The sequence below is a fragment of the Anabrus simplex genome, chromosome 1, assembly GCF_040414725.1.
Source record: "Anabrus simplex isolate iqAnaSimp1 chromosome 1, ASM4041472v1, whole genome shotgun sequence".
NCBI classification, from domain to species: Eukaryota; Metazoa; Arthropoda; class Insecta; order Orthoptera; family Tettigoniidae; genus Anabrus; species Anabrus simplex.
Genome location: NC_090265.1, coordinates 870,598,324 through 870,625,455, shown reverse-complemented (window position 1 = coordinate 870,625,455; position 27,132 = coordinate 870,598,324). Strand labels below are relative to the sequence as shown.

Sequence of the window (27,132 nt, the reverse complement as noted above, 5' to 3'; positions counted from 1 at the left end):
CACAACCCGAGTCAGGATGCCCCGTTTAGTGAAGAATACTGCAATCATTCTTTTCTTCACTGACCTTGACTTTCGCACAGTTACAGAAGTACCCTTATCTTCAAACAATCACACCTTGTTCTGGGATTTTGTTGGGACATCGTAATAATAAAGCCAAGTTTCGTCACCTGTAACGATGCTATTGATGTTACATGAAGTCCCATTTTCAAACTGTTTTAGCATTTCTCGGCACCATTTCACTCGATGTGCCGTTTGTTCCTCTGAAAGTGAATGGGGCACCCAAAGGGAACAAAACTTTCTAACATGGAGATGGTCATGTAGAATTGAATGAATAGCTGGTGCAGGGATGTGGAGGGTTTCTTCTACCTGCCAATATGTCCACTGCCTCTCTTGCAGCAACATTTTCCTCACAGCTTCAATGTTTTCCTCAGTCACTGATTCAGACAGTCGCACAGAACGAGGATCGTCTTCAACCCCAAAATTTCCCCTCTGGAACTCTTTGTACCAGCGGAAAATTGTTGTCCGATGTGGACAGTCTTTCCCCAACAAAGGAGTCATTTCCTCCAGGCACTGGTCAACAGTTAATCCACGAGCAAAATTGTAGCGGATAATTGCGTGATATTCACCTTTAGACCACACTGACAACTTAACTTGCTTTCAATCACACTGCTTGGTAACAACTGGTGTGAAAGTCGCGCCTTGCTGTCTTCTAGACCGGTTTTCACCCCTCTCTATAACAGGGGTGTCCAGCCAACTGTTTTTGCGTATTGCAAAACTTTCCTACTGCCCTTTGTATATTCATCCAAAACCCAATGGATCATTTATAATCACCCTGTTGTGTTGAGCTCTGTGCAGGCCTACAGCATGACAAGTGGCATGCTCAAATGTGTATGGGTTGAACTTGACTATCGCATAGATGTTTGTTGTGTAACACATAGGACATAGAACATTTGTAATAATATGTAAGAAACTTGAAAATGTGCCAGAAAACTATGAATATATACATAAAATGATGATGATGTGATGTGAAATTAAAAATTCTTTAAAAATATAGCATCACTGTCTTAGAAGTCCTCTTGTTCTAACATTAATATAAAATTATTATGTTGAAGTCATCTTGTGGAATTCTTCATAACATGTTAAAAGGAATTGTTTGTTGTGCTCTATCCGTAAAATGGACTGTATATGTTAAGTTGATTCCAGGTATTCCTCTAACTGTGGTGGACCCTTATATTCGTAGGACAGAGCTTACATGCTGAAATGTCAGTACAGATAAATCACCTGTTCAGATTGACTAGTAGTTCTTATGTTTGTAGGAATTCCCTGTCCTTCAGTCCCTCAGAGCAGGCTCCGTCACCATCTGTACTGTCACATCGTGTAAATTTGTATAATATTGTTAAAGAAAATGTACTTGCAGTTATTACAGATACAGCATGCTATACGACACAGTGCATCCAGATATTACAGTACCTTACTGATGAACTCAACCATATTCAGTGTTGGGCTCATTTAACTTCATTGAAAACACATTATGTGAAGCACATGGAAGAGATAAACACTGCTGAAGTGAAAGAGAAAAATGCTTTTCTTAATACAAGAAAAATAAAAATTAGATACCTTATATTAGATAAGTATGAAGGCCAAAATGATGACAGGTTTCAATCAATTATTTACTTATCCTTGCAAATGAATGATCTTGTGGAATTCTACTGAAATGTAAACTGTTTTCAGAGAGCCACCCCACAAGATATCCAAGTGATGAAACTACAAGCAATGTTCATTTCTGTAAGTGTCCCTCCTCTTATGCAACTTATTAACTATTTGGAAGGATCCAACTATCCAACAATTAATTTGCTTGATGGAAAAATGGTTGACTTTGCAGTGAAGTTACAACTTTTCAATGATGGGATTTTTAATCAGATCATATTACTGCAGATGAGCTCAAGAAGCTTCTATTAACAACGAAAGTGGCAGAAAGGGATAAATTCTCATACACAGACCAGTCAGCATTGGTGAAGCTAAATAATTTGACGAGCAAGATCCAGCAAGGAAAGTAGTTCATGCTCTTGGCTCATTGTTTTTATCCCTGCAATGTAATGCAAAACAGGAGTGCAGTAGAGTAAAGAACAGCCAAACTGGGATTGCTTTATTTCAGAAGGTGGAATTACTGTGTTTCCTAGAGAGCAATACTACTTTCTAGACTGCAGTAGCCGAGAAGACTGCAAATCAGTGAATGTGGTGGAGGTGACCTCTGCAAAGAAAATAGTGCATAAAAATGGTGCTAAAGCTGCTTTGAAGGGTTTGTGGATTCCATGTGCAAATGTAGGCTCCGAACAATCATTCTCAAAGTACAGTTTAGTGGTATGCGACAGACGAATGCAGAAACACTTTTCATGATCTCTTTCGAATTATGCATGTATAGTAGCAAAAACATGCATCACCATGGCCACATGTACCGTTCAGAATACAAAAACACCAAAAAAAGACATTTTGTACTTTGTTTCAATAAATTAGGGTAAAAAAACACCAAACACCTCTACATATAAGTAAGCAATTATGTAAATCCAGAACTGTCAATGTGATGTGTCTTACCCTCGTCTGTCTTCAGGTGGGAATGTCCTTGGGTCCATTCTTCGATCTACAATAGCACGTGGGTCATCTCGAGGTGGGGCTGCATCATCATAACGGCCCCTATCCATTTGATCAGAATATCTCCCTCGATCATCTCTTCCTAAAAGGATGATATTACATCAGTACTTGATGACTAGACCTGAGAATTGTATGAAAATGCATGTCTTTACTGAACTGACATACCTCAACCAAACGTTGGGATTTGACGAATCTCACAAAATTGAAAGAATAGGGCAATAGTTAACAGTCTATTTTTGATCATATCTGAACATTACTGGATATTTACGACTTAGGGGCAGTTCTACCATCTGCTGGTAAAGTGGCTGGCAGCTTCCCAGGAGGTAAACTACCTGGAGGTGTAAATCGGCTGGTACTTTGGCTTGCGTCCAACCACCTCCGCGCAAGCGCTAGGCAGCTAATCGGAGCTAGACACCGATATACGAAGTTGGCTAGACTGATTTTCAGTGACTTCCCGCTTTCGAGTGTGGTGCTATCTATCGTCAGATGCATGAAACTCATTTCGATTGTCTTATTTTCCTGTGCTTGCGTTTGCTGATTATCACCAAAAAGTCTAATAAGGAGAGTCTTAAGAGTTATGGACAACGATTTATGTCAAGCTTTCGTGATTTTAATCTATGATCTTCAATATCAATACCTAACTGGGATTAAAATCCTCGAGATTACATTTTCTTACGCCCGTTATAACCTGTCATATAAGGCAGCGTTTTTAAAAGTATTTTCGTAGTAGATTGGTCAATTACATAAAATCAGCTTCATGGTCCGTATCGCACTTCAATAGATTCAATAAAGAACTGTTGTTTATCCGACAACAAGCCCTCTTGAATGGTTTCAACAATAACATGATTGATAAAATAATTAATAAATTTTCGGAGAAGCAACAATCTAAATTAGCAGTCGAACCTAGTAAAACTGAAAAATATATCAAGTTCACATATAATAATCCAAACATTCATGTAATAACAAATTTATTTAAGAGAAAAAATTTTAAAATTGCATTTTCCACCAATAACAACATGAAACATAGTATTTTCAACCATGATACAATAAATCTCTCGGAAAAAGATAAATTTTTTGATTCCGGAATATATAAACTCACATGCTTTGAATGTAAGAATACATACATAGGACAATCTGGCCGCAATTTTAAAGTTAGATATTTGGAACATGTGAATGCTGAAAAACATAGAAGATTCTCAGCAATGGGATCACACATGACTGCCACAGGTCATAAATTTACCAACATAGAACAAGACCTGACCATCATAAAAAAGTTAAAAAAGGGCAGCTTAATGAACACATATGAAGACCTGTACATTCATCTAGACCAACTTGTAAAGAAAAATGATAACCTTAATGAGGCTGTAGAATATAAGAATCCATTATATTATCAAATTCTAGTATATTTGAAAATGCTTGAGAAGGATCACGAAAAAAGAATTGGAATTTCTCCTCCTACAGATAGCCCTACAACTTATTCCTCCTCAGTTGAAGCTATAGGTGACAGCAAGGAAGTTCTTGACACACCTATATCCCCCGCTCCTCCACCTCCTCAGGTGCAAGAGCAAGGAAGAACGCATCATCAATATTACACCCGGCGCAAAACTGTGAAAGAATGACAGGAGTTACTGTTCCAAAGGAAAGCAGGCTTAATAAGATTTGACAACTAGGAATTAGTTATATCTTCATCTACATTAATAATAAGAGCCGCACTGTGATATCAAGATTTCTTCATTTCGATAATTACTTGTAAATTGTATAATTTTTAATTTATAAATTGATCTTTTTTCATGAATTATTAAGAAAAGAATATTTATTAGGACAATTTCTCTATGGAATATTGTACAAGTGTTTCCTTGACGACTGCTTTCTATTGTAGAAATAATTTATATATTTTCTCTTGAGTTATTTGTTTGTTTTAATCTTGTCAATCTTATGTTAATTTTAAGGACACTTCCTCTAAAGCATTACTTTGTCAATTTTATACATTTTTCATCTAAACAGTGTTATGTGGCTGAAGATGTTGATAATATACGAAACATGTACCACTTTTGACCATTAAAAATTGCCTTAAGCAATCATTGTATCGACTAGGTGGAAAATAAATACTTAATTGTGAACACTTGAACAGTTAGGATACATACATTAACTTATACCTCGTGTCTGAAAACTGAAAAAGTAGAAAGTTAAAGCCCATTTGAAATGATTTCCAAATAGATTTTGGTTTTATATCCATTTAAAGTTTCTTTACGAAAGCTTGACTTATAAAATGTGTTCCCTACGCTACCGATGCGAGAGGCTGGTGTGACCGTTGCAACACAAGGGAAGCATTAATGTTCAAGATTCTGCAATACAATATCGGCCACTGTTACAGTATCATGCTTTTCTCAGTATACTAAGCTAATTTAAGTTGTATGTCACCAGAAATGCAGCTAATAATGTTCAACTCTCAAAACTTGCTCGGCAGGTAAAGTCTTATTGGGCCCTCGAAGTGGCCGATAAATTACGCGCTGGGTAACTACAATTTATGCTGCCGATAGCGCTACCTGGGGGTGGTCGAACGGAAACATCCTTTTACACGGAGGGCAAATTACACGCTACTTTACCAGTAGGTGGTAGAACCGGCCCTTAAAGGCATTCTCTATCTTATTTGCATTCCTTTTTTTTTTTTTTTTTCTCCTGACACACACAAAGCAAGCCAATTTTGGTCAACTCTTACACATTTGTGAAGGAAGGGAAGGCCAGACATATCTGTGGAGTTCCTCCTCCTCTTTCAATTACCGAACGAACAAGGGGAAAAGCTCAGTTATGTATCAACCACTGTTGTTCAGGCTACCACCTGCAAACTCGCTATACCAGTTAACAAGTGAAGATACCAAAAGATAAAAATGCTAAAAAAATTTGTTCAGATCACAGTAGATGTCAGGATACACCTGCCTTAAAAATGATGGAATGTTTGTTTGTTTGGCAAGTACGTAAGAAAAAGGAAGGTAGGTAGGTAGGTAGGTAGGTTTAATCTCAAACCTGTGGCCTAATTTGTTTTCTTTCCTCGGGTGAAAACTGAGGAAAACTTCGAAGCAGTGCAACACAAGGAAATAACATCCTGTAAGAGAAATGAAAAATGTCTAAAATCATCTTTGTAAATGTTTCTATAAACCATTACAGTTTCAAAACTGGAAGTTTCAGGTTTTAGTGTTTATTTAAGAGTGTATTTTGGGGTTTATATGAGCATATTTGCTTGCATATCTGAAGTGCCTTGGTGCAGTCAAGAACCTTATATACTTACTGTATGTGAAGTCTGATAACCTGTGTGATTGTAGGGTCTGAACTCAACATCCAACAGGAGGACCAACAGCTAAGAGTGGAAGTGTCCTCCCTTTGGAGGTCAAGTGAAGCCTTTGTGTAGGAAATGCCACATAAAATCACCAGAAAGGAGAACATGGTCAATGGCAGAAGAGGACCCCAGATCCAATGGCAGATAAAACCAAAAAACTTTCTCCTGTCAGCAACATTTGTACTTCAGTGAAGCAGTTGCAAAAAGTGTCTGTACTCCTGAGGAGCAGCCTAAAGTTACACCTGCAATAGGTATAAAATGCCTCTGGGAGTGGCAACCCCACAGTAATAATAGCCTATATATGATATGATAGTTCTAAACATTTCTCAGAAAGGCGTACCCTGCAGGTGACGCGCAATTCCTTGGGTACTAGGAGAAATGTGAAAAAGGGGCGACCAGTAGCCAACTTCATGAAGGTGGGCATACTCAACCTTATGACTCTCACAGGAAAGGCAGAAGAAGTGGTGGATTTTATGGAGAAAGATGGTATAAAAATGATGGGACTGAGCAAAGTTAAATGGAATGGGAGAGGAAAGATAAGAATGAGGAAAGGATATACACTATACTAGAGTGGTGGCAGAGAGGTAAAAAATGGAGTCGGCCTGATAATTTAAAAATGACTGGAGGAGTACGTGAATACGGTTGAGTACATCAGCGACAGGGTAATGAAAATTACACTGACAATGAGGAACGAAGTGAAGGACTTCATAAAGTGTAAGCACCACAGACAAGGAACAAAGAGGAACTCCTGGAGGAACCAGAAAAGAAGACAACTGATGTGGAAGAGATTATAATGGGAGACTTAAATGCACAGGTGGGAAATGAAAGTCAGGGAAAGGAAGAAGTAATCGGACCGTATGAATATGGGAAAAGGAATGAAGAAAGAGAGAAAATACACTGACTGGCAAAATTAATGGATCACTTGAATTTTCAAAGGAAAAAGTGTTAAATTGTGAAACATTTGTTTTATTATTTACATTGATTATTTTCATGAAAAAATTATCTAAGTAACTAAGGGAAGCAATAACACACACATAGCAACGTATGATTTTGGAGGAAAAATAGTAGGAAAATCACAGGATACGTCTGGGGTAACAAAAGAATAAAATCAGTAATTGATTAATTTCTGGTGGAAAGTACAAATCGCAGACAGTTGATGGACGCAATAGCTTTACCAATAGAAGCATTTGATGGAGATCATACAGGTGTGATAACTAGGGCCCAGATTTTTAGGTGGCATGAACCTTTACTTTAGGTTTCCTGTATTCTTAAAATAGGTTATTTTAGGTTTTGCCTCCAGGATCAACACAGGCAGAAATAACTAACTGTTTTCGTAGTTCTGTAAAAGTTATTTATGTACTTATTTCACAAAAGTTTACATTGACATATTCATAAAAACACACAGAGAATACAATTTACTCTTTCCTTTGCAAGTTATTTTTTGGCATTGCAGTAAATAACAACGCACATACCCCATTTGTCTCGCGTAAATGATTTCCTGTTGTCACGTAATACATTCTTATATGACGAAAAAGTTCTTTCAACGAAACATGACGTCATTGGAGCGTAGTACATAGATGCTAATGTAGCAGATTGTAGGGGTAATTTTCCTGAGTACTTTTCTCCCTGTAATACTGAATTGATGACTTTCGTATCTTCAAAACCAGGATTGTGTTGAAGAATCTTCTGCAGCTTCGAAGAACACTCCACTCCCAATGGCCCTGGTATTTCTCTTCTGGAAACATTGCCAATGATATCCAGGGAATCTTTGAGTGGCAAGGTTGCACTTTTCAACTGGAGAATAACTTCTGTTATAAAACAAATATGTGTCTTAATATATGCTAGGGAAGCGACGAGGGTCAGGCACTCAAGTGATTTCTTGGCCTTGGCGATGCAGGAAGCTTCTGTTTCATCCAAGTCATTGACGACATTTTAAATTCTTTCTACGTGCTCAGCATAGTAAATAGCAGCAGACAGCCAAGTTCCCCAGCGGGTAAGTATCAGCTCAGGTGGAAGAGGTGTTGCCGGTAGTTTCTCTTTGAACAACTGTATACGTGTTGGGTCTTTTAAGAAAAAAAACTTTCTCGACTGAAGAAACCATGCTGTTCACATCACTGAAGTTGCTTCTAATCTCCTCCACAAGGCGGTGCAGGCCATGGGCCAAGCACGTAATGTGCAGCATGCTCGGGTAGAAGGTCTGTAGAACCCACCCTGCCTTTAACATGTAGGCAGCAATGTCTGCCAATAACGAAAGGAACTTACTATATTGATTCTCTGCTGGCCACAATATGCGTAAAGCATCCCTCACTGCGCAGGCTTATTGTGCTGTTAGTTTGTTCTATTTCTTTACAAAGAATTAGATGAGAGTTACCTGGTTCATTTTGATCCAGCTTACCTACTACCACATTCACAATGAAGCGACTGCAACTGTCCGATGTTTCATCGACAGAACACCAAATATAGTGATCGCCTATATCTTCTCTTATTTAATCTAATGTCTTCTGGTAAACAGGATGCAAATAATTCTTCCTTAAAGTGGATTCATTAGGTATACTGCGGCCGCTGACGATCTCCCAAGAATGTTTTCATGGTCAGGTTACTTAGCACATTCCATGGGACGTTTGCAGACACCAACGCCTGATGTAGGCGAAAGTTAAAGTTATCTTCAGGTCTGCCAACTGTGTAAGAAATGAACGTTGCTTATTGTTGCTGCTGGACTTATTTCTCCTCGCTACGCTAGCCATGTGAGCAGCTGCAGATTTATGCTGCTCAAGATGGGATTTCTGCTTACATTTAATCTTAAATGAAGAATCCAAATCCTAAGTACTCTTCAGTAAGCGAGCTAGGGTATTGCAATGCAGGCATTATTTCCGCTGTACAACAATTACAGTTAGAAAATACTGCAGGAACCATTCACCACACACTCTGCCAGCTGTACTCTCTGTGGACGACTGGAGGCGAAACTGTTTACATTCCTCTTGACCTATCAGGTGCATCAAGGAGCCACCAAATGTCACATGTGTAGTGGGAAGCATGGGGCGTGCTGTATTTAACTATCTCCGTCCTACTGCTTGTAATCACGGTGGAAATAATTTTACAATGCATTTCAATGGGGAAATAACGTTCTTTATTTGAAGGAGGTAAAACAGCTATTTAGGTTAATTTAGGTGTCAACCCCTCATTTAGGTGTTTTTAGGTGCAATAACATTCACATATTCTGCTCAAGGAAGTGTGAAACAAATGAATATATTGAAATTTGTGAATTAAATAGCGAGGAAAAAAAATAGGTTAAAACCTTAAAATCCTGGCCCTAGTGATAACACACATGAAAGTGGGGAAAATGGGAAAATGAAGGGATAATAAAATAAAAATGTGGAAATTAAAAGATAAGAAAGTATAGGAAGAATTTCTGGAGAGACTGAAAAAACAAATTCCAGTTACTGAAGTAGGAAATATGGAAGATGAATGGTCCGACTTCAAAAGATTGTTATTAGTGGAATACTGTGTAGGAGGGATACTGACTGGAGGGTGATTGGGGATTTAAATGAGACTATGGAGTGGGTATGTGGGAAACTGGGAGTGAAATTTCTAGATCCTAATGGATGGGTAGGAGAAAGGGATCTGCGCTCGGATGGCCTTCATTTAAACCGCAGTGGTACGTATAAGTTAGGAAATTTATTTGGAAGGGTAATAGGGAGGTACATTCAGGGAAACGGGATGGCCTAGGGAGCGGTGATAAGGGAACAGGGAACTGGAAATCAAGTAGGGATGACATAAAATTGTTAGTGTTGAACTGTAGAAGTATTGTAAAGAAAGGAATAGAATTAAGTAATTTAATAGATATATATTTACCAGATATTGTAATAGAAGTTGAATCATGGCTGAGAAATGATATAATGGATGCAGAAATTTTCTCACGGCACTGGAGTGTGTATCGTAGAGATAGGATAGGAAAGGTGGGAGGGGGAGTTTTCATTCTGGTGAAAGAAGAATTTGTAAGCCACGAAAAAGTTAAAGATGAGACACATGAAATTCTAGGTGTAAGGCTCATTTCTAAAGATAATAGGCAACTTGATATATTTGGAGTGTACAGATCGGGAAAGGGTAGCACTGATGCGGATTCGGAATTATTTGATAGGATAGTCAGCTATGTGGGAAACGACATGGAAAGAAATGTGATTGTAGCGGGAGATCTGAATTTGCCAGATGTAAATTGGGAAGGAAATGCGAACGACAGGAAGCATGACCAACAAATGGCAAATAAGTTAATATGGGAAGGACAGCTGATTCAGAAAGTGATGGAACCAACCAGAGGGAAAAATATTTTGGATGTGGTGCTGATAAAACCAGATGAGCTCTATAGGGAAACTGAAGTAATAGATGGTATTAGTGATCATGAAGCTGTTTTTGTGGTAGTTAAAAATAAATGTGATAGAAAGGAAGGTCTTAAAAGTAGGACTGTTAGGCAGTACCATATGGCTGATAAAGCAGGTATGAGGCAGTTTCTAAAAAGTAACTATGATCGGTGGAAAACGGTAAATAAAAATGTAAACAGACTCTGGGATGGGTTTAAAGGAATTGTTGAGGAATGCGAAAACAGGTTTGTACCTTTAAGGGTGGTAAGGAATGGTAAAGACCCACCTTATTATAATAGAGAAATAAAGAGACTAAGAAGGAGGTGCAGACTGGAAAGAAATAGTTAGAAATGGCTGTGGAAGTAAGGAGAAATTGAAGGAACTTACTAGAAAATTGAATCTAGCAAAGAAGGCAGCTAAGGATAACATGATGGCAAGCATAATTGGCAGTCATACAAATTTTAGTGAAAAATGGAAGGGTATGTATAGGTATTTTAAGGCAGAAACAGGTTCCAAGAAGGACATTCCAGGAATAATTAATGAACAAGGGGAGTGTGTATGTGAGGATCTTCAAAAGGCAGAAGTATTCAGTCAGCAGTATGTAAAGATTGTTGGTTACAAGGATAATGTCGAGATAGAGGAAGAGACTAAGGCCAAAGAAGTAATAAAATTTACGTATGATAACAATGACATTTACAATAAGATACAAAAGTTGAAAACTAGAAAAGCAGCTGCAATTGATCAGATTTCTGGGGATATACTAAAGATAATGGGTTGGGATATAGTACCATATCTGAAGTACTTATTTGATTATTGTTTGGCCGAAGGAGCTATACCAGATGAATGGAGAGTTGCTATAGTAGCCTCTGTGTATAAAGGAAAGGGTGATAGACATAAAGCTGAAAATTACAGGCCAGTAAGTTTGACATGCATTGTATGTAAGCTTTGGGAAGGCATTCTTTCTGATTATATTAGACATGTTTGTGAAATTAATAACTGGTTCGATAGAAGGCAATTCAGTTTTAGGAAAGGTTATTCCACTGAAGCTCAACTTGTAGGATTCCAGCAAGATATAGCAGATATCTTGGATTCTGGAGGTCAAATGGACTGTATCGCGATTGACATGTCTAAAGCATTTGATAGGGTGGATCATGGGAGACTACTGGCAAAAATGAATGCAATTGGACTAGACAAAAGAGTGACTGAATGGGTTGCTATATTTCTAGAAAATAGATCTCAGAGAGTTAGAGTAGGTGAAGCTTTGTCTGACCCTGTAATAGTTGAGAGGGGAGTTCCTCAGGGCAGTGTTATCGGACCTTTATGTTTTCTTATATATATAAATGATATGAGTAAAGGAGTGGAATCGGAGGTAAGGCTTTTTGCGGATGATGTTATTCTCTATAGAGTGATAAATAAGTTACAAGATTGTGAGCAACTGCAACGTGACCTCGAAAATATTGTGAGATGGACAGCAGGCAATGGTATGTTGATAAACGGGGCTAAAAGTCAGGTTGTGAGTTTCACAAATAGGAAAAGTCCTCTCAGTTTTAATTACTGCGTTGAGGGGTTAAAGTTCCTTTTGGGGATCATTGTAAGTATCTAGGTGTTAATATAAGGAAAGATCGTCACTGGGGTAATCACATAAATGGGATTGTAAATAAAGGGTACCGATCTCTGCACATGGTTATGAGGGTGCTTAGGGGTTGTAGTAAGGATGTAAAGGAGAGTGCATATAAGTCTCTGGTAAGACCCCAACTAGAGTATGGTTCCAGTGTATGGGACCCTCACCAGGATTACCTGATTCAAGAACTGGAAAAAATCCAAAGAAAAGCAGCTCGATTTGTTCTGGGTGATTTCCGACAAAAGAGTAGCGTTACAAAAATTCTGCAGTGTTTGGGTTGGGAAGAATTGAGAGAAAGAAGAAGAGCTGTTCGACTAAGTGGTATGTTCCGAGCTGTCAGCGGAGAGATGGCGTGGAATGACATTAGTAGACAAATAGGTTTGAATGGCGTCTATAAAAGTAGGAAAGATCACAATATGAAGATAAAGTTGGAATTCAAGAGGACAAACTGGGGCAAATATTCATTTAGAGGAAGGGGAGTTAGGGATTGGAATAACTTACCAAGGGAGATGTTCAATAAATTTCCATTTTCTTTGAAATCATTTCGGAAAAGGCTAGGAAAGCAACAGATAGGGAATCTGCCACCTGGGCGACTGCCCTAAATGCAGATCAGTATTGATTGATTGATTGATTGATTGATTGATTGATTGAAAAGGGCATTTGTAAGTAGGACTGAGTGTGCCTGTGGTAGAACATTGAGAGAGAAAGACGACACTGTGCTGGAATGGGAAGGTGAGGGAAGCAGTGAAAGAAAAGAAGAAAGCATGGCAAGAACAGAATAGAGATTTTTAAAAGTAGAAAGCAAAAGGAAGTATCTTGATAATAAAAATAATATAAGAAATTATTAAGAGAAGAAAAGTTGGGAAGAATTTACCCAACAGATGGAAATGGATGGAGCTGGCAGTAAAAGAATACTGCATGGAATAATGTGAAGTAATAGGAAAGAAAGAGTTTATACAAAGCTGATGAAAGAGGAACATGGAGAGTTGATAACACATCCAAAAGATCTAAAGAGAAGATGGAAGAAGTATTTTGATAAATTGCTGAATGTGAGAAATTGTGCAGAGTTAGTGGTGGAATAAGCAGTGCTAAAAGGAAAATGAGAAAGGCACCAGGGATGGACAGAATTAGTGTGATGTGATAAAGACTGCTGGAGCTATTTGGACTACAGTGGGTATACAGATTGTTAAAGAGCATATGGAAGCAAAAACATGTGCCAGAAGACTGGGGAAAGATAATAATACCAATCTTTAAGAAGGGGATATCTATAGAGGAATCACTCTCTTTACACAAGTGGCAAAAGTACTGGAAAGAATACTAGAGAGGAGAATGAGAAGAAAGGTAGAAGGAGAATTGGAAGAGAATCAGTATAGCTTTAGAAGTGGAAGATCTACAGTAGACCCATTCTTCAGCATGAGGCAATTAATGGAAAATTCTGAAAGATAGTGTCCTAGATACATCAGAGTACTGTACTCCAGACCTTTTACTGTGAATGAGATAACTACTGCAATTGGTGATATCAAACCAGGGAAAGCACCAGGTGTGGATGGTATTCACTTGGAATTTATAATTCATTGTGGGGATAGAGTTAGAGTATGGATGTCCACTTTCTTCACGAACATCCTACAGAGTGGGCAATTGCTAAAGTTATTCAAACAAACAAAGATCATAGCCATCTTGAAGAAAGGCAGAGCTAGCAATAAACCAGAGCTACCACCCTATTGCCCTGCTTAGTGTGACATATACATTAATAGAAAGGCTTTTTCTCAACAGAATTGGCCCAGAGATACTCAAGAAAATCCCAGTGAAGCACGCAGGATTCAGATCACACAGAAGCACTACAGACCAAATAAGGTCTCTTAAAACTTGCATAGAAGCAGGCCATTAGAGAAAGCTTAAAACATCAGTGGCTTTTATTGATCTGACAGTAGCCTATGATACAGTTTGGAAGGATGGCCTACTCTTCAAGTTTCTGAAAGTGATACCATGTAAAGCCAAAGACTTTTCCAAGCACATATGGTGAATATTGTGACCACTAAAAGATCACTAAATAATGGACTTCCTCAGGGTTCTGTTCTTGCTACAATCTTATTTAGCTTATATATCTCAGATATGCTTGCAATATCTTCAAGAAAACTTGGTTATGATAATGATTGGGTGATTGCTACCAGAGATACAACATTCGAGAAATCCAAGATGACCCTAACGAACGACCTTAAAGAGTTGATACAGTACATTAAATTGTGGAGACTTACACCTAATGCCAGCAAAACAGAAGTATGTCATTTCCATCTAAACAGCAACATGGTCGTACACGACGATCACCATCAATTTGACTGCGGAAGGATTCTGACGGACATTCTCGCTCCTTGGTGATCCAGTATGTTGCCACTCCGCGGACTGACGTTTCAGTTCTGTTTCGTATGCCCTGGCCCAAAATTCATCGATGGCGATTATTCGTGACAAGAACTGATCGCCGTCCTGTTACCAGCAGGCAAGGTGGTCAGAGCATATTGCATAGCGCACCCACCTTTGAACTTCCGTCAGTGCATGCGGTACCCACTGCGATGAGATTCTGCGCAGTTGCAGCTCATTATGCAATATCCTGTCGACGGTGCATTTCTTGATGCCACTTGCCCTCTCTAACTCCAGTAGTGTCCGTCGTCTGTCTTCCTGCTCGATGACGGCACGTATCACGTCGGTCCGCACACTGACAGGTCGTCCCGAACGTTGCTCATCACTGGTTGACACACGCCCTTGATGAAACTTTCCTACCCACCGTGCTACTGTATGGTATGGTAGGGCATTATTCCCAAGGGCTTCCACTAATTCACTGTGACATTCCATCGCATTTCTCCCTCGGATAACGGCTATTTTGATGTAAGCGCGCTGCTCAACACGGGTTACTTCCATCTCGTACGACACTCACCAACTGACTGATTTCACAGCCCTCGCCGCGCTACTACCAGCTACCACAGAGCCATCAACATGCCTGCAGAACTTCCACAAGACACATATACGTTTGTGATCCGTTCACATATCTACAAGAAAAAAAATATTTGCCATGACTTTTGCCCCAATCCTCGTAAATAAATAAATACACAAATAAATGGAAAAGAACTGGAAATATAGGAAGGATGTGGTCATGACATTCATAGATCTAACAAAGGCATACGATAGCGTTCCCAGGAAGAAGGATTGAGAAACCATGGTCAAAAAGAGACTGGTACACAAACTGTAGAAATGGTACAAGCAATGTACAACAACTGTATCAGCAGCATACAGACTCCGCTTGAAAAGACAAAATAGTTTAGAAATGAAACTGGACTAAGACAGGAGAATGTGCTGTCACCTCTTTTGTTTCAAATGATTATGAATAAATTATAAAGGAGACAAAGGAAGCATATGGGAATAGGAAGATGAAATTATTACTATTTGCAGACAGTGGTCTGTGGAACGAATAGCAAATAAGTGCAAGAACAACTTGATGCACTGAACAAGAAAATCTAAAAGTATGGCATGAAAATCAACACAGAGAAAAGCATGATCATGGTGATACCAAGAGGAGAAAGACAATGGAAAGTCATTGTGAAAATTGGTGGTCAAAGTCTTGAAACTGCTAAGAGTTTCAGCAAGAGGGTGCAACAGATTAATGCATTCTGTCTGAGTGTAAGAAACCTTGTCTGGAATAAGGAAGTGTAAAGAGATAATGAACAAAATGTATTACGCACCTATATTGACTTAGGCGGTTGAGACCTGGACAATGACAAGTAGGGAGGTGAGTAGAATTCATGCCAGTGAAATTAAATACCCAAGAAGCATGATAGGAAAAACAGCCTGAGAAACGAAGATGTGAGAAAGGAGCTTGGAATGGAAAATCTAAAAGAGTAAATGTATAGGTGTAAACGAAGATGGTTTAGATATGTAAAGAAGATGGAGGAGGAAGAATACCAAAACAGATGACTGAAATTAAGTTTGAGGGAAAGAGAGGGAGAGGGAGACTTAGAACAAGGTGGATTGTTTCAATAAAAAGGAGTGCAAGAAGAAGGAACTTGGACTGGGACAAAATGATGGAAGGGGAATGGTGGAAGGAGAGAGGAAGTGACATAAATGCCACAACTTGGCAGGAACTGGACAAGGGGAAAGGAGAAGGATGATGACAGAAAGATACAAAAGTTTAAAGCCAGAAAGTCATCTAGGACTGATAAGATTTCTTCGACATATTAATGGCTATGGGTTGAGATATAAGAGCCTCCGTGGCTCAGGCGGCAGCACGCCGGTCTCTCATCGCTGGATTCCGTGGTTCAAATGCCGGTCACTCCATGCGAGATTTGTGCTGGGCAAAATGGAGGAGGGACAGATTTTTCTCTGGATACTCAAGTTTTACCTGTCATCTTTCATTCCAGCAACACTCAACAACAACATTTCATCTCATCTGTCAGTGATTATTGCCCCAGAGGAATGCGACAGGCTTTGGCAGTCGGCATGATTCCTATCTGTTGATAAACTTAACCAATAGGTATTACATCCTGGGGTATACAAAATTCCCTGTACTTGCAGTAAGGTATACATCGGCCAAACATGCCAGTCCATTGGTACCCGTATCAAGGAACACGAATGCAATATTTGTCTCAACCAGCCAGACAAACTGGCAATTGCTGAGCATGCTCTATCATCGGGTCATGATGTCATGTTCCAAGATGCTCAAGCTCTTACCCGCACTAGACACTACAGGTCCAGGATTATACGGGAAGCTGTGGAAATACGTAGAAATCCTAAAAATTTCAACAGGGACACTGGCTATCAATTAAGTAATACCTGATTGGCAGCCATTAAGGATTTACATAGGTAGTACCCTTCCCTGTCCTTGTCCCTTCACTATTGTTATTTCGTCTCGGTGTTTTCCAAATTCGTACGTTCCTCATCACCAGATGTTTTATTCCAAGCTTGTGTCAATATCATACACCTGTCAATGTCATATGTTACGTAAACATGTTATGTGACCCTCTTAGACTGATTCTGATGGTTCAGTCAGCTTCCGCTTCGAATGCTAGCACTGTGCCACGTCTGGGGAGCCAACTGATGACGAACGAACATACCGTTTTCACTTCTATTATAACGTCTAAATTTCAAAAAGTCATTGTTTAAGAAGCCTTTCTTGTGGACAGTCGAGATTTCCTTCTGATGATGCAGAGCACAGTTCTCTGCGAAACGTAAAGAACTTCACATTATTTTTTGACAGGGCATAAGCCCAAAAGCCCATCCAGCATCATGTCTATAAGTATGGGCTGTGAAAGCATCAATGGCAACATAAGTATTTGTATTTATTCCTGTAATGACTCGTCTAAAACTATTTAAAATAGTATATGCTTAAATCCACCCAGTCAATACACTTTTACCATTGAAAACCATTTATTCATCGAACCTTATATACCAGACTATTTCCAAAATTAACTATTGGTCTAATAGGAATTTCTTGCTAATGAATTTTTGGTAGCACCCTTAAAGTAGGTATCTCTGGGCTCATGTTAATTAGACAGATTTGGCCACGTTAATAGCTGGAACAGAAATGGTCATAGCTAATCAACCAGTTAACGAACAAGTTATCCAATTTAATAGAACATAATGTACACAACCATAAGGAGTTATTGTGCTGATAGAAAAATAAGATTACTGTATATTGAAAAGACTAAGAATTTTCCAACGAGCAATAATTCTGAATTGGTAAAAAAAAAAAAAAAAAAAAAAAAAAAAAAAAAAAAAAAAAAAAAAAATTCCACATCATCTATGCAGAAAAAACTTAAACAAATTCTGAAGAACATAATTTTTTTTATTAGACTCTATGGATGCTAACTGTCTAATTAAAATGAGCCCAGAGATACCTAATTTAAGGGCACTATCAAAAATTCATAAGCAAGAAATTCCTAGTAGACCAATAGTTAATTTTAGAAATAGTCTGGTATATAAGGTTCGATGAATAAATGCTCTTCAATGGTAAAAGTGTATTGACAAGGTGGATTCAAGCATATATTATTTTGAATAGTTTTAAATAGGTTTTTACAATTCCTGTCGTCGCCGCTAGATAGGGCTTCATTCAATTCATTCCTGACTTGGTTAAATGACTGGAAACTGGCTGTGGATTTTCATTTTCATGGGTAGGGATACAGTGCCATACCTGAAATACTTATCTGACTACTGTTTGCATGAAGGAGCGATACCAAATGAATGGAGAGATGCAAGAGTAGCCCCAGCGTATACGGGAAAGGGTGACAAACATAAAGCGGATAATTACTGTACAGGCCAGTCAGCTTGACATGTATTACTGGTAGGTTCTGGGAAAGCATTCCTTCTGATTATATTAGATATGTTTGCAAAATTACTAACTGGTTTGATAGAAGGCAGTTCGGGTTTAGGAAAGTTTAATCTAGTAGGATTCTGATAAGATACAGCAGATATTTTAGATTCAGGAGATCAAATGGACTGTATCACTATTGACCTATTCAAGGATTTTGATAGGGTAGATCTTGGGATATTACTGACGAAAATGAGGGCTACTGGACTAGACAAAAGTGTGGTTAAATGGGTGGCTAAATTTCTGGAAAATAGAACTCAGAGAATTAGAGTGGCTGAAGTGTCACCTGAACCTGTAATGATTAAGAAAAAGGGCAGTATTATTGGATCTTTATGTTTTTTTAAAATATATTAATGATATGAGTAACGGTCTGGAATCACATATAAGGCTGTTTGATGTTATACTGTCTTCTTCTTATAATTCTTCCTCAGCTTTTCCCACACATCTGTGGGGTTGTGCATGCGAACTGTGTCGCACATGTGGCTTTGGCCATGTTTTACAGCCGGATGGCCTTTCTAACGCCAACGCAATACGGAGGGATGTAATTACTATTGCGTGTTTCTGTGGTGGTTGGTAGTATAGTGTGCCATCTGAATATGAAGAGGAAAGTGTTGGGATAAACACAAACATCCAGCCCCCGGGCCAAAAGAATTAATCAGATGCGATTAAAATCCTCGACCCAACTGGGAATCGAACCCAGGACCCTCTGAAGCGAAGGCCTCAATGCTGACCATGGTATGAGGTAAATTGGATGAAAAGTCAGGTAGTAAAATTTTAATTACTGTATTGATGGGGTGATAGTACCTCATGGGGAACATTGTAAGTACCTAGGTGTTAATATAGGAATTATCTTCATTGGGGTGACCACATTAACGAGGTTGTTAAGAAAGGTTACAGATCTCTTCACATGGTTATGGGAGTATTTAGTGTTTGTAGTAAGGATGTAGAGAAGAGGGCATATACGAGTAAGTCTCTGTTCAGACCCCAATTAGAGTATGATTCCAGTGTATGGGACCCACACCAGGACTACTTGATATGAAAAGTGAAAAAGATCCCAAGGAAAGCAGCATGGTTTTTTTGGGGGTTAAGTCCGACAAAGAAGAAGTGGATTACATAAAATCAACTTCATGGTCCATACTGCACTTGAACAGATTCACAAATAAGTATTTTTTATTTTCCAATTTGTCGATACAATCGTTGCTATCATACTGTATAGAGTAGTAAATGAGTTGGAGGATTGTGAGCGACTGCAGAGGAACCTAGACAACATCATGAGATGGACAGCAAAGAGTGGTATGATGCTATTTTTAAGAACACTTTCTCTCAAAGCATTGATACTTTGCCAATATATGAATTTTTCATGTAAACAATGTTATGTGGCTGATGATGTTAATAATATATGAAACATGTACCACTTTTAACCAATAAGTTGCCTTAAGCAACTGATGTACTGACAAGGTGGAAAATAAAAAATACTTATTTGTGAAAGGAGAAGTGGTACGAAAACGTTGGAAACTTTGGGCTATGAAGACTTGGGAGTAAGGAGACGAGATGCTTGACTATGTGGTATGTTTATATTGGTTAAAGGAGAAAGAGTGCAACTTGTCAGTACAATAGATATTCAAGAATATAAAATCTTTAACATTTCAGTACATGTTTTGTTCCCTAGTTAGGGGCATCTTCAACTGAAGACAAATTACAAGTTAAAATTGGCTATAAGAAGTATAAAATATGCATGCACATTAATAGAAACATTGTAGGGCTTTCCTAGTCCTTTTGGTCAAATCCATAGAGCAACTGGTATTATAAAATATTTGACAATGTTCATTAAAATTAGGCCAAGATAAATAGTCTGAAGAAAAAACACTAAAAGTAATCTTGAGGTCTTCTGAAACGAAGTGTCATGTGAGTGCAATGATTTCTTTGGTAGTTGATTACATTATATTTAAAGTTAGTAAATGTTAGTAAACCAAGAAAAGGATGGAAAGACGACTTCAGGCAGCTACTAGGACCACAATGGACCAGGACAGCATGCTCCAGAACTGATTGGAAAAGATGGTAGTTAAAGTAAAATGTGGAAAGTGAAAATGTAGTAAAATAAGAGCAACAGATTTATAAACAGAAAACTTACATGAATGTAGTGTAGTGTGTTAAATAAGTACTAAATATAGAATTAGATATGAAAAATCTCACACAACGGAAGGCGAGATGCTAAAAGTAGGTATAAGCTAAACCAGAGGAAAAAGACTATCGAAAATAACAAACAACCATCTCATGTGACTAGCTCATCATACAAAATCAATTGAACAGAGCTCTCCCCCCCTCTTGAGGGAGACCTTTGCCATTCATGGGACACTACAGGCTTATTCATTCAATCAAGAATTTATTGTATTGAGTCTATTTGGCTTACGGGGAACACCTTTTTCTAAAAATGAGTATATAAGTCAACAACTTTCACTTAGTCACACCAACACACATGTCAGCACAGCAGGACCAGCAGGGGAACGCCTTCTTTAAGTATCCATTTGCTTGATCTTCAAGTTATTGTGAGCGACTGCAGGGGGACCTAAGACAATATTTCTGCTCGTTACGAATTCAATGTTTTATGAGATGAACTTGTATATCCTTGATTTTATAAAAAGGAGTTTCCCTACCATTACCAACTTTAAATATACTGTAATATTCAACTACCAGAGAAATCATTATGCTTACATGACACTTTGTATCAAAAGACCTCAAGATTACTTTTAATGTGTTTTCTTCAGACATTTTATCCTGGCCTTATTTTAAATAAAATTGTCAATCATTTTATAATACTAGTTGATCTATAGAGTTGGATTTTTATAAAGGACTAGAAAAGCCCTAGAGTGTTCCTTTATACTTCTTATGGCCAATTTTGACCTATGTCTTTGAATATTGGATGATTTGTAATTTGTCTTCATCGGCTGAAGATGTCCCTAACTAGGGGACGAAACATGTATTGAAATGTTAAAGATTTGATAATACACTCATGTTAATAAACTCCAGAACACCTTGAAAGACTAGAGATAGGAAGTTCATATTCACAGGACATATGCATTGGCATGCTCTGAAGAAACGATTAGCATTTGAACATGTCGACCCTCAGGTTCAAGGTCCACATCGATATCTCGGCGCATTACCACCGAATGGTAAAATGTGCCTGCGGCTCTCGTTGTTGCTATAAACAGAACGTAATGGATCAGTGTGACTTGAGCAGACGTGCAGGATGCCTTGCAGACGTGTATGAGAACCGTACCATCAAATGAGCGAGTTTGAAAGAGGGTGCATTATTGGCACGAGAGAACGTGATGCATCCATCCGACAAATTGCTGCCTGTGAGCGACGCAATGTGTTGGCAGTGCAACGGATGTGTACAGAATGGTTCACAGAAGGCTGAAGAACACCAAGAGATGGGTCTGGTCGCACCACACAGACCCCACCCCCCGAGAAGACTGACACCTCATCCAAATGGCATTGAAGGACAGATCTGTGTCCTCCTTGGCTTTGATGCAACAGTGGAACAGTGTAACACATCATACACTATCAGGAGTGACAGTCCTTCACTGTTTATTACGGTCCGGGTTACCGGTGTGTCGCCCACTTCTCTGCCTACCTTTGCAATGGTGTATGGAATGATGTCACTGGGAACAGGAATGGCAGCTGATAGTGTTTTCAGATGAATCCAGATTCTGTTTGTTTGAAAATGATGGTCGCATTTTGGTTTGCCGCAGGCAGGGGGAGAGGCATCACATTGACTGCATTCGCACAAGACATACAGCACCAACTCAAGGCCTTATGGTGTGGGGTGCTATTGGGTACAACCACAAATCGCAGTTGGTGCATGTCCAGGACACTGTGAACAGTTTGACCTACCTGAATGACATCCAGCGACCCAAAGCCATACCCTTCCTACACGACGCCCCAGACGCCATATTTCAGCAGGACAATGCGCGGCCACATGTTGCTGCATGAACACGTGCCTTCTTGTTGTCACAGGATGTCAGACTGTTGCTCTGGCCCACCTGATCACCAGACTTGTTGCCAATCGAAAATGTGTGTGATATGGTGAAACGACGGGTGCGGCGCTGTGACCCAATGCCAACCAGCAAAGATGAACTGTGGAACCAGGTGAATGCAGCATGGATTGCTATACCCCAGGATGCCATTTACACTTTATACGCATCAATACCATCACGCATGGGATACGTTATCAATACCCATGGAGAACCCAGTGTCTACTAGGCAACAGGACACATGCTGAACCTAGGTGAATATGTCCTGTGAATATGAACTTCCTATCTCTAGTCTTTCAAGGTGTTCTGTTTATTATGAACATGAATGTATATTCTTTATATATATATACATATTGTAGTGAAAAGGTGGACTACTCCTCCTTTAACCAATATAAACATAATTTTCAATACGGACCAAAAAATTAAATTTATTTCTTGTAATGTGGTATCTTTTGAGCTGTTAATGAAGAGGGTGTGTACTGACAGTAGTAGATGAATAAGCTTGAGCGGAGCTTTTAAAAGTGGGAAAGAAGAGAAATTCTGTAAGAAGGCATTTTGTCCTTAACATTTCATCCAAGTTTCATATGGTGTACATCCTGGGAATTCTGGGATAATCTAAATACAATCACATACTTAACCATTCATAGATATATTTTATATTTTTAAGATATCAATGTGCAAAATATAGAATTTCAGTAAATAATTAAATGTATTAACCTTTCAAGTGATACATTTCTTTTGAGTAGATGCTCTCCCCATGGCACATTTCCCAGAGGTAACCAGCAGTGAGATAACAGGTTAAAAAAAAAATACAAACATTGTATCAAGCTATTAAAAATTACTGAAGTACCACGAGCAAGGGGACAGCCTCTTTTGCTAGTGGCTTTACGTCGCACCGACACAGACAGGTCTTATGGCGATGATGGGATAGGCCTAGGAGTTGGAAGGAAGCAGCCATGGCCTTAATTAAGGTACAGCCCCAGCATTTGCCCGGTGTGAAATTGGAAAACCACGAAAAACCATCTTCAGGGCTGCTGACAATGGGATTCGAACTTACTATCTCCCAGATGCAAGCTCACAGCCACGTGCCCCTCGCACAGCCAACTCGCCCGGTAGGGGACAGCCTCTGCAGTGAAGTCCAGTTGGGGCATTGTATCCAGCTCTGATTATAACAAACTCCTCTTCAAATTCATATATTTACCTAAACCAACCAACCAACCAACACCATGGCGCAACAACCCCGAAGGGCCATGGCCTACCAAGTGACCGCTGCTCAGCCCGAGGGCCTGCAAATTACGAGGTGTGGTCAGCACAATGATTCCGTTATTCTTGGCTTTCTTGTCCTCAATGTTATCACGTAGGCTGAGTGGCCCTCGAACCAGCCCTCAGATCCAGGTAAAGATTGCTGACCTGGCAAGGAATCGAACCCGGGGCCTTTGGGTAAGAGGCAGGCACGCTACCCCTACACCGCGGGGCTGGCTATATATTTACCTACAACAGAAAAAAAATCTCTTCTTTTTATCTTTTTGTAAATTGGCTTCACGTCGCACCAACACAGATAGGTTTTGTGGCGACAATTGGATAAGAAAAGGTTAGGAGTGGGAAGAAAGCAGCCGTGGCCTTAATTAAGGTACAGCCCCAGCATTCGCCTGGTGTGAAATTGGGAAAACATGGAAAATCATCCTCAGGGCTGGCGACAGTAGGGTACAAACCCACTATCTCCCAAATGCAAGCTCACAGCTGCGTGCCCCTAACCGCATGGCCAACTCACTCAGTTAGAATTTTTTTTGTCTTGGGTCTTATAATCACAACACTTATTATTATTATTATTATTATTATTATTATTATTATTATTATTATTATTATTATTATTATTATTATTATTATTTATTCTCTCTCTCTCTCTTTTTTTTTACATGTTGTTTTATGTTGCACCAACAGATAGGTCTTATGGCGACGATGGGACAGAAAAGGCCATGGCCAGGTACAGCCTGGTGTGAAATACTTATTCTCTAATCTACAATAATTTAATCTATTCATCCATCTTGAAGCATGGCTTCCTCTTCCAACAACTGAATTGGCCCTTTCAGAAGTCCACATCTGTGTGGTAGCATTAGAAGCAAGGTACAGCACAGAGGGCTACTTTGCACATCCTCACACTCATACCTATATTCCCGTCTCTGTCCCATCCTACATAGCACCAAGTAGGGTTTTCTTTGTATGTGGTCGCAACAAAGTATGAGGATTAGTGAGCAACACTGATTCTCGTTGATGGTGGTAGTGGTGATGGTGATTCTTGTTTTAAGAGGAAGCATAAATAGGTAATCATCCTCTCTGAACAAGTGGAAACAAAAATGAAAATAATCCTATTTATTCCAGAAATTAAGAAATGAATTTAAAAAGTAAAACAAAATTATTTTACTACAAATAAAAAGGGAATTAAGTTCTCTGATTAACAGAACTCTTGAAATTTATAAGCAATCCACTCTTGCACATAAAGCAAATGACAAGATCCGCGGTATTCTTGTCATCGGTAAGTACAAATTCAAGTGCCTCCCGCAGGTCGAGGTTCCATCTTAGGCCAGAGAGACCCATGCATTCTGGTAGGATGTTTATTCTCGTTGCGACATGAGTCTTTTGAAGGTCTGCCTGGCTGCAGTCTTCTAAGTTTGCTGTACTTCATTATGATGTTTTAAAAAAGTCTCATATGGAAATTTTTTTTTGCTAGTGGCTTTAAATTGCACCGACACAGATAGGTCTTATGGCGACGATGGGATAGGAAAGGCCTAGGAGTTGGAAGGAAGTGGCCATGGCCTTAATTAAGGTACAGCCCCAGCATTTGCCTGGTGTGAAAATGGGAAACCACGGAAAATCATCTTCAAGGCTGCCGACAATGAGATTCGAACCCATATAGAATTCTAGCAGTGAATCCTGACCCCTGACTTTCTGTACAACAAGTACACATTGAGGCAGCATATATCCAGTATATGAGAAGGACCAAAGAAAAAAAAGAACTCCATTTAAAAACAATACCGAATTTATATTTTATCGAGTTATAAACATTAGTCACCTTTGAAGTATTCTCCATTAACACTAATACATTTGCTCAAACGTTTTTTCCACTGCATGAAACACCTTTTGTACTCGTCCTTACAAATGCCTTGCAGCACCACCACATTTAATTCTCTTTTCAACTCTGGAATGTCTCCAAAACGTTTCCCTTTCAGCTCCTTTTTCATCTTGGGAAAAAAAACAATAATAATAATAATAATAATAATAATAATAATAATAATAATAATAATAATAATAATAATAATAATAATAACAACAACAATCACAAGGTCCGGGATCTGGTGAGCAGGGTGGGTGAAGAAGTGGTGTAATGCGGTTTATCACCAAAAAAGAAAATCACGCACAGAAATGCCTGTGTGAGCTGGAGAATTGTCATGGTGGAAAAACCAGTTCCCACTCTGCCAAAAATCGAGCGTTCCAACCGAACACTCTCGCGAAACCGCCTCAACACACTCAGGTAGAAGAACTGGTTCACAGTTTGATGCTCAAGGACGTACTCTGAGTGAACAATGCTGCAAACATTAAAAAACAGATCAACATTATCTTCACAGCTGATTTGACTTACCGGGTCTTTTTTTTGGGCGATGCAATGACTGTAGCTTTGTCTCGGGGTCGTACCCATAACACCATGATCCCTGGAGATGATTTTGTCCAAAAAGTTCTCGTACATTTCCAGGTGGTCCAACAAGTCACAGCAAGCAGCAACACGAGCTGCCTTTTGATCAGGAGTCAACAAGCGGGGGATGAATTTCACCACGATTTGTATCATTTGCAAATCTTCAGATACAATGCACTGCACTGAGCTCCAAAAAAGAGCAGATAGTTCAGCAAGTTCATCGATAGTACGCCTTTTATTCTCGTACATAAGTGCACAAATTTTGCCCCTGTTTTCACCAGCTCTGGACGTGTGGAAGGCCAGCCTGGGTGTTGAATGTCTTCACTCGACATGTCACTGTGTTTCAATTGTGAATACCACTAATATACTTGAGTTTTTTTCAACACGTGTTCTTTATAAGCTGTAGATCAACTGCATCTGATGCACTTTTACCAAGAAGAAAACAACATTTCAAATTGCATGCTGGTCTAGAATATATCAGCCCTTTCACAAAATCACAAAAATTGAACAGGTTGAAGAAACATGTCACATGAAAAGTATCACAGGGGCTTGTTACAACCGTTTCAAGCAACGCCGCTTGGCATACTGACTCGGGAGAGGCCACTTAACACATAGTTAAAAGGAGAAGCCTGAACTAGAAAAACAACGCGCGTAGTGAATTACATCCGGTTACATTTGGGTCCCCCTTTGTATGACAGAAGTGTTTCTGGCAGTACTTCTTCAGGTTCTTGCAGGTACTTCAATAGCTCACGAGGTACGCATCACACAGGTCAACTCTGCCCATCTGACAGTTGTAGTCAATAGCTAACTCCAGTTTTGTGATTTCTTTCCCTCTCTCTCTACACAACACCATGGTGTCATCAGGTATAGTGCTCATAAGGTACACATCATCTTTTATCCTACCACTTCAAAATCGCAAGCTTTCCATTATAGACTGCCACTAATTTTCTCCCATTATGAGTGTGCTGTGTTTTTTTTTTCTAATGGAACACCCTGTCAATTTTGACACAGAGTACCCATTGTATCTGTCCTTTTATCACACTGCTTGTAGTATAACTCTGGGCTCGAGAACCTGTTGTCTACTGTTATGCAACACTCT

At 39.1% G+C, this 27,132-nt stretch overlaps 1 protein-coding gene across 4 annotated transcripts in view; it reads right to left on the bottom strand.

Moving 5' to 3' along the window:
• Positions 1-27,132, bottom strand: part of LOC136857668 (zinc finger CCCH domain-containing protein 13) — a 214,556-nt gene that overhangs the window by 96,013 nt on the left and 91,411 nt on the right. For all 4 annotated transcript variants that reach the window (XM_067136501.2, XM_067136503.2, XM_067136504.2 and 1 more), the window contains exon 11: positions 2,593-2,731. In XM_067136501.2, coding sequence (XP_066992602.2) covers positions 2,593-2,731 — 139 coding nt within the window. The remainder of the gene's footprint in view (positions 1-2,592; positions 2,732-27,132) is intronic.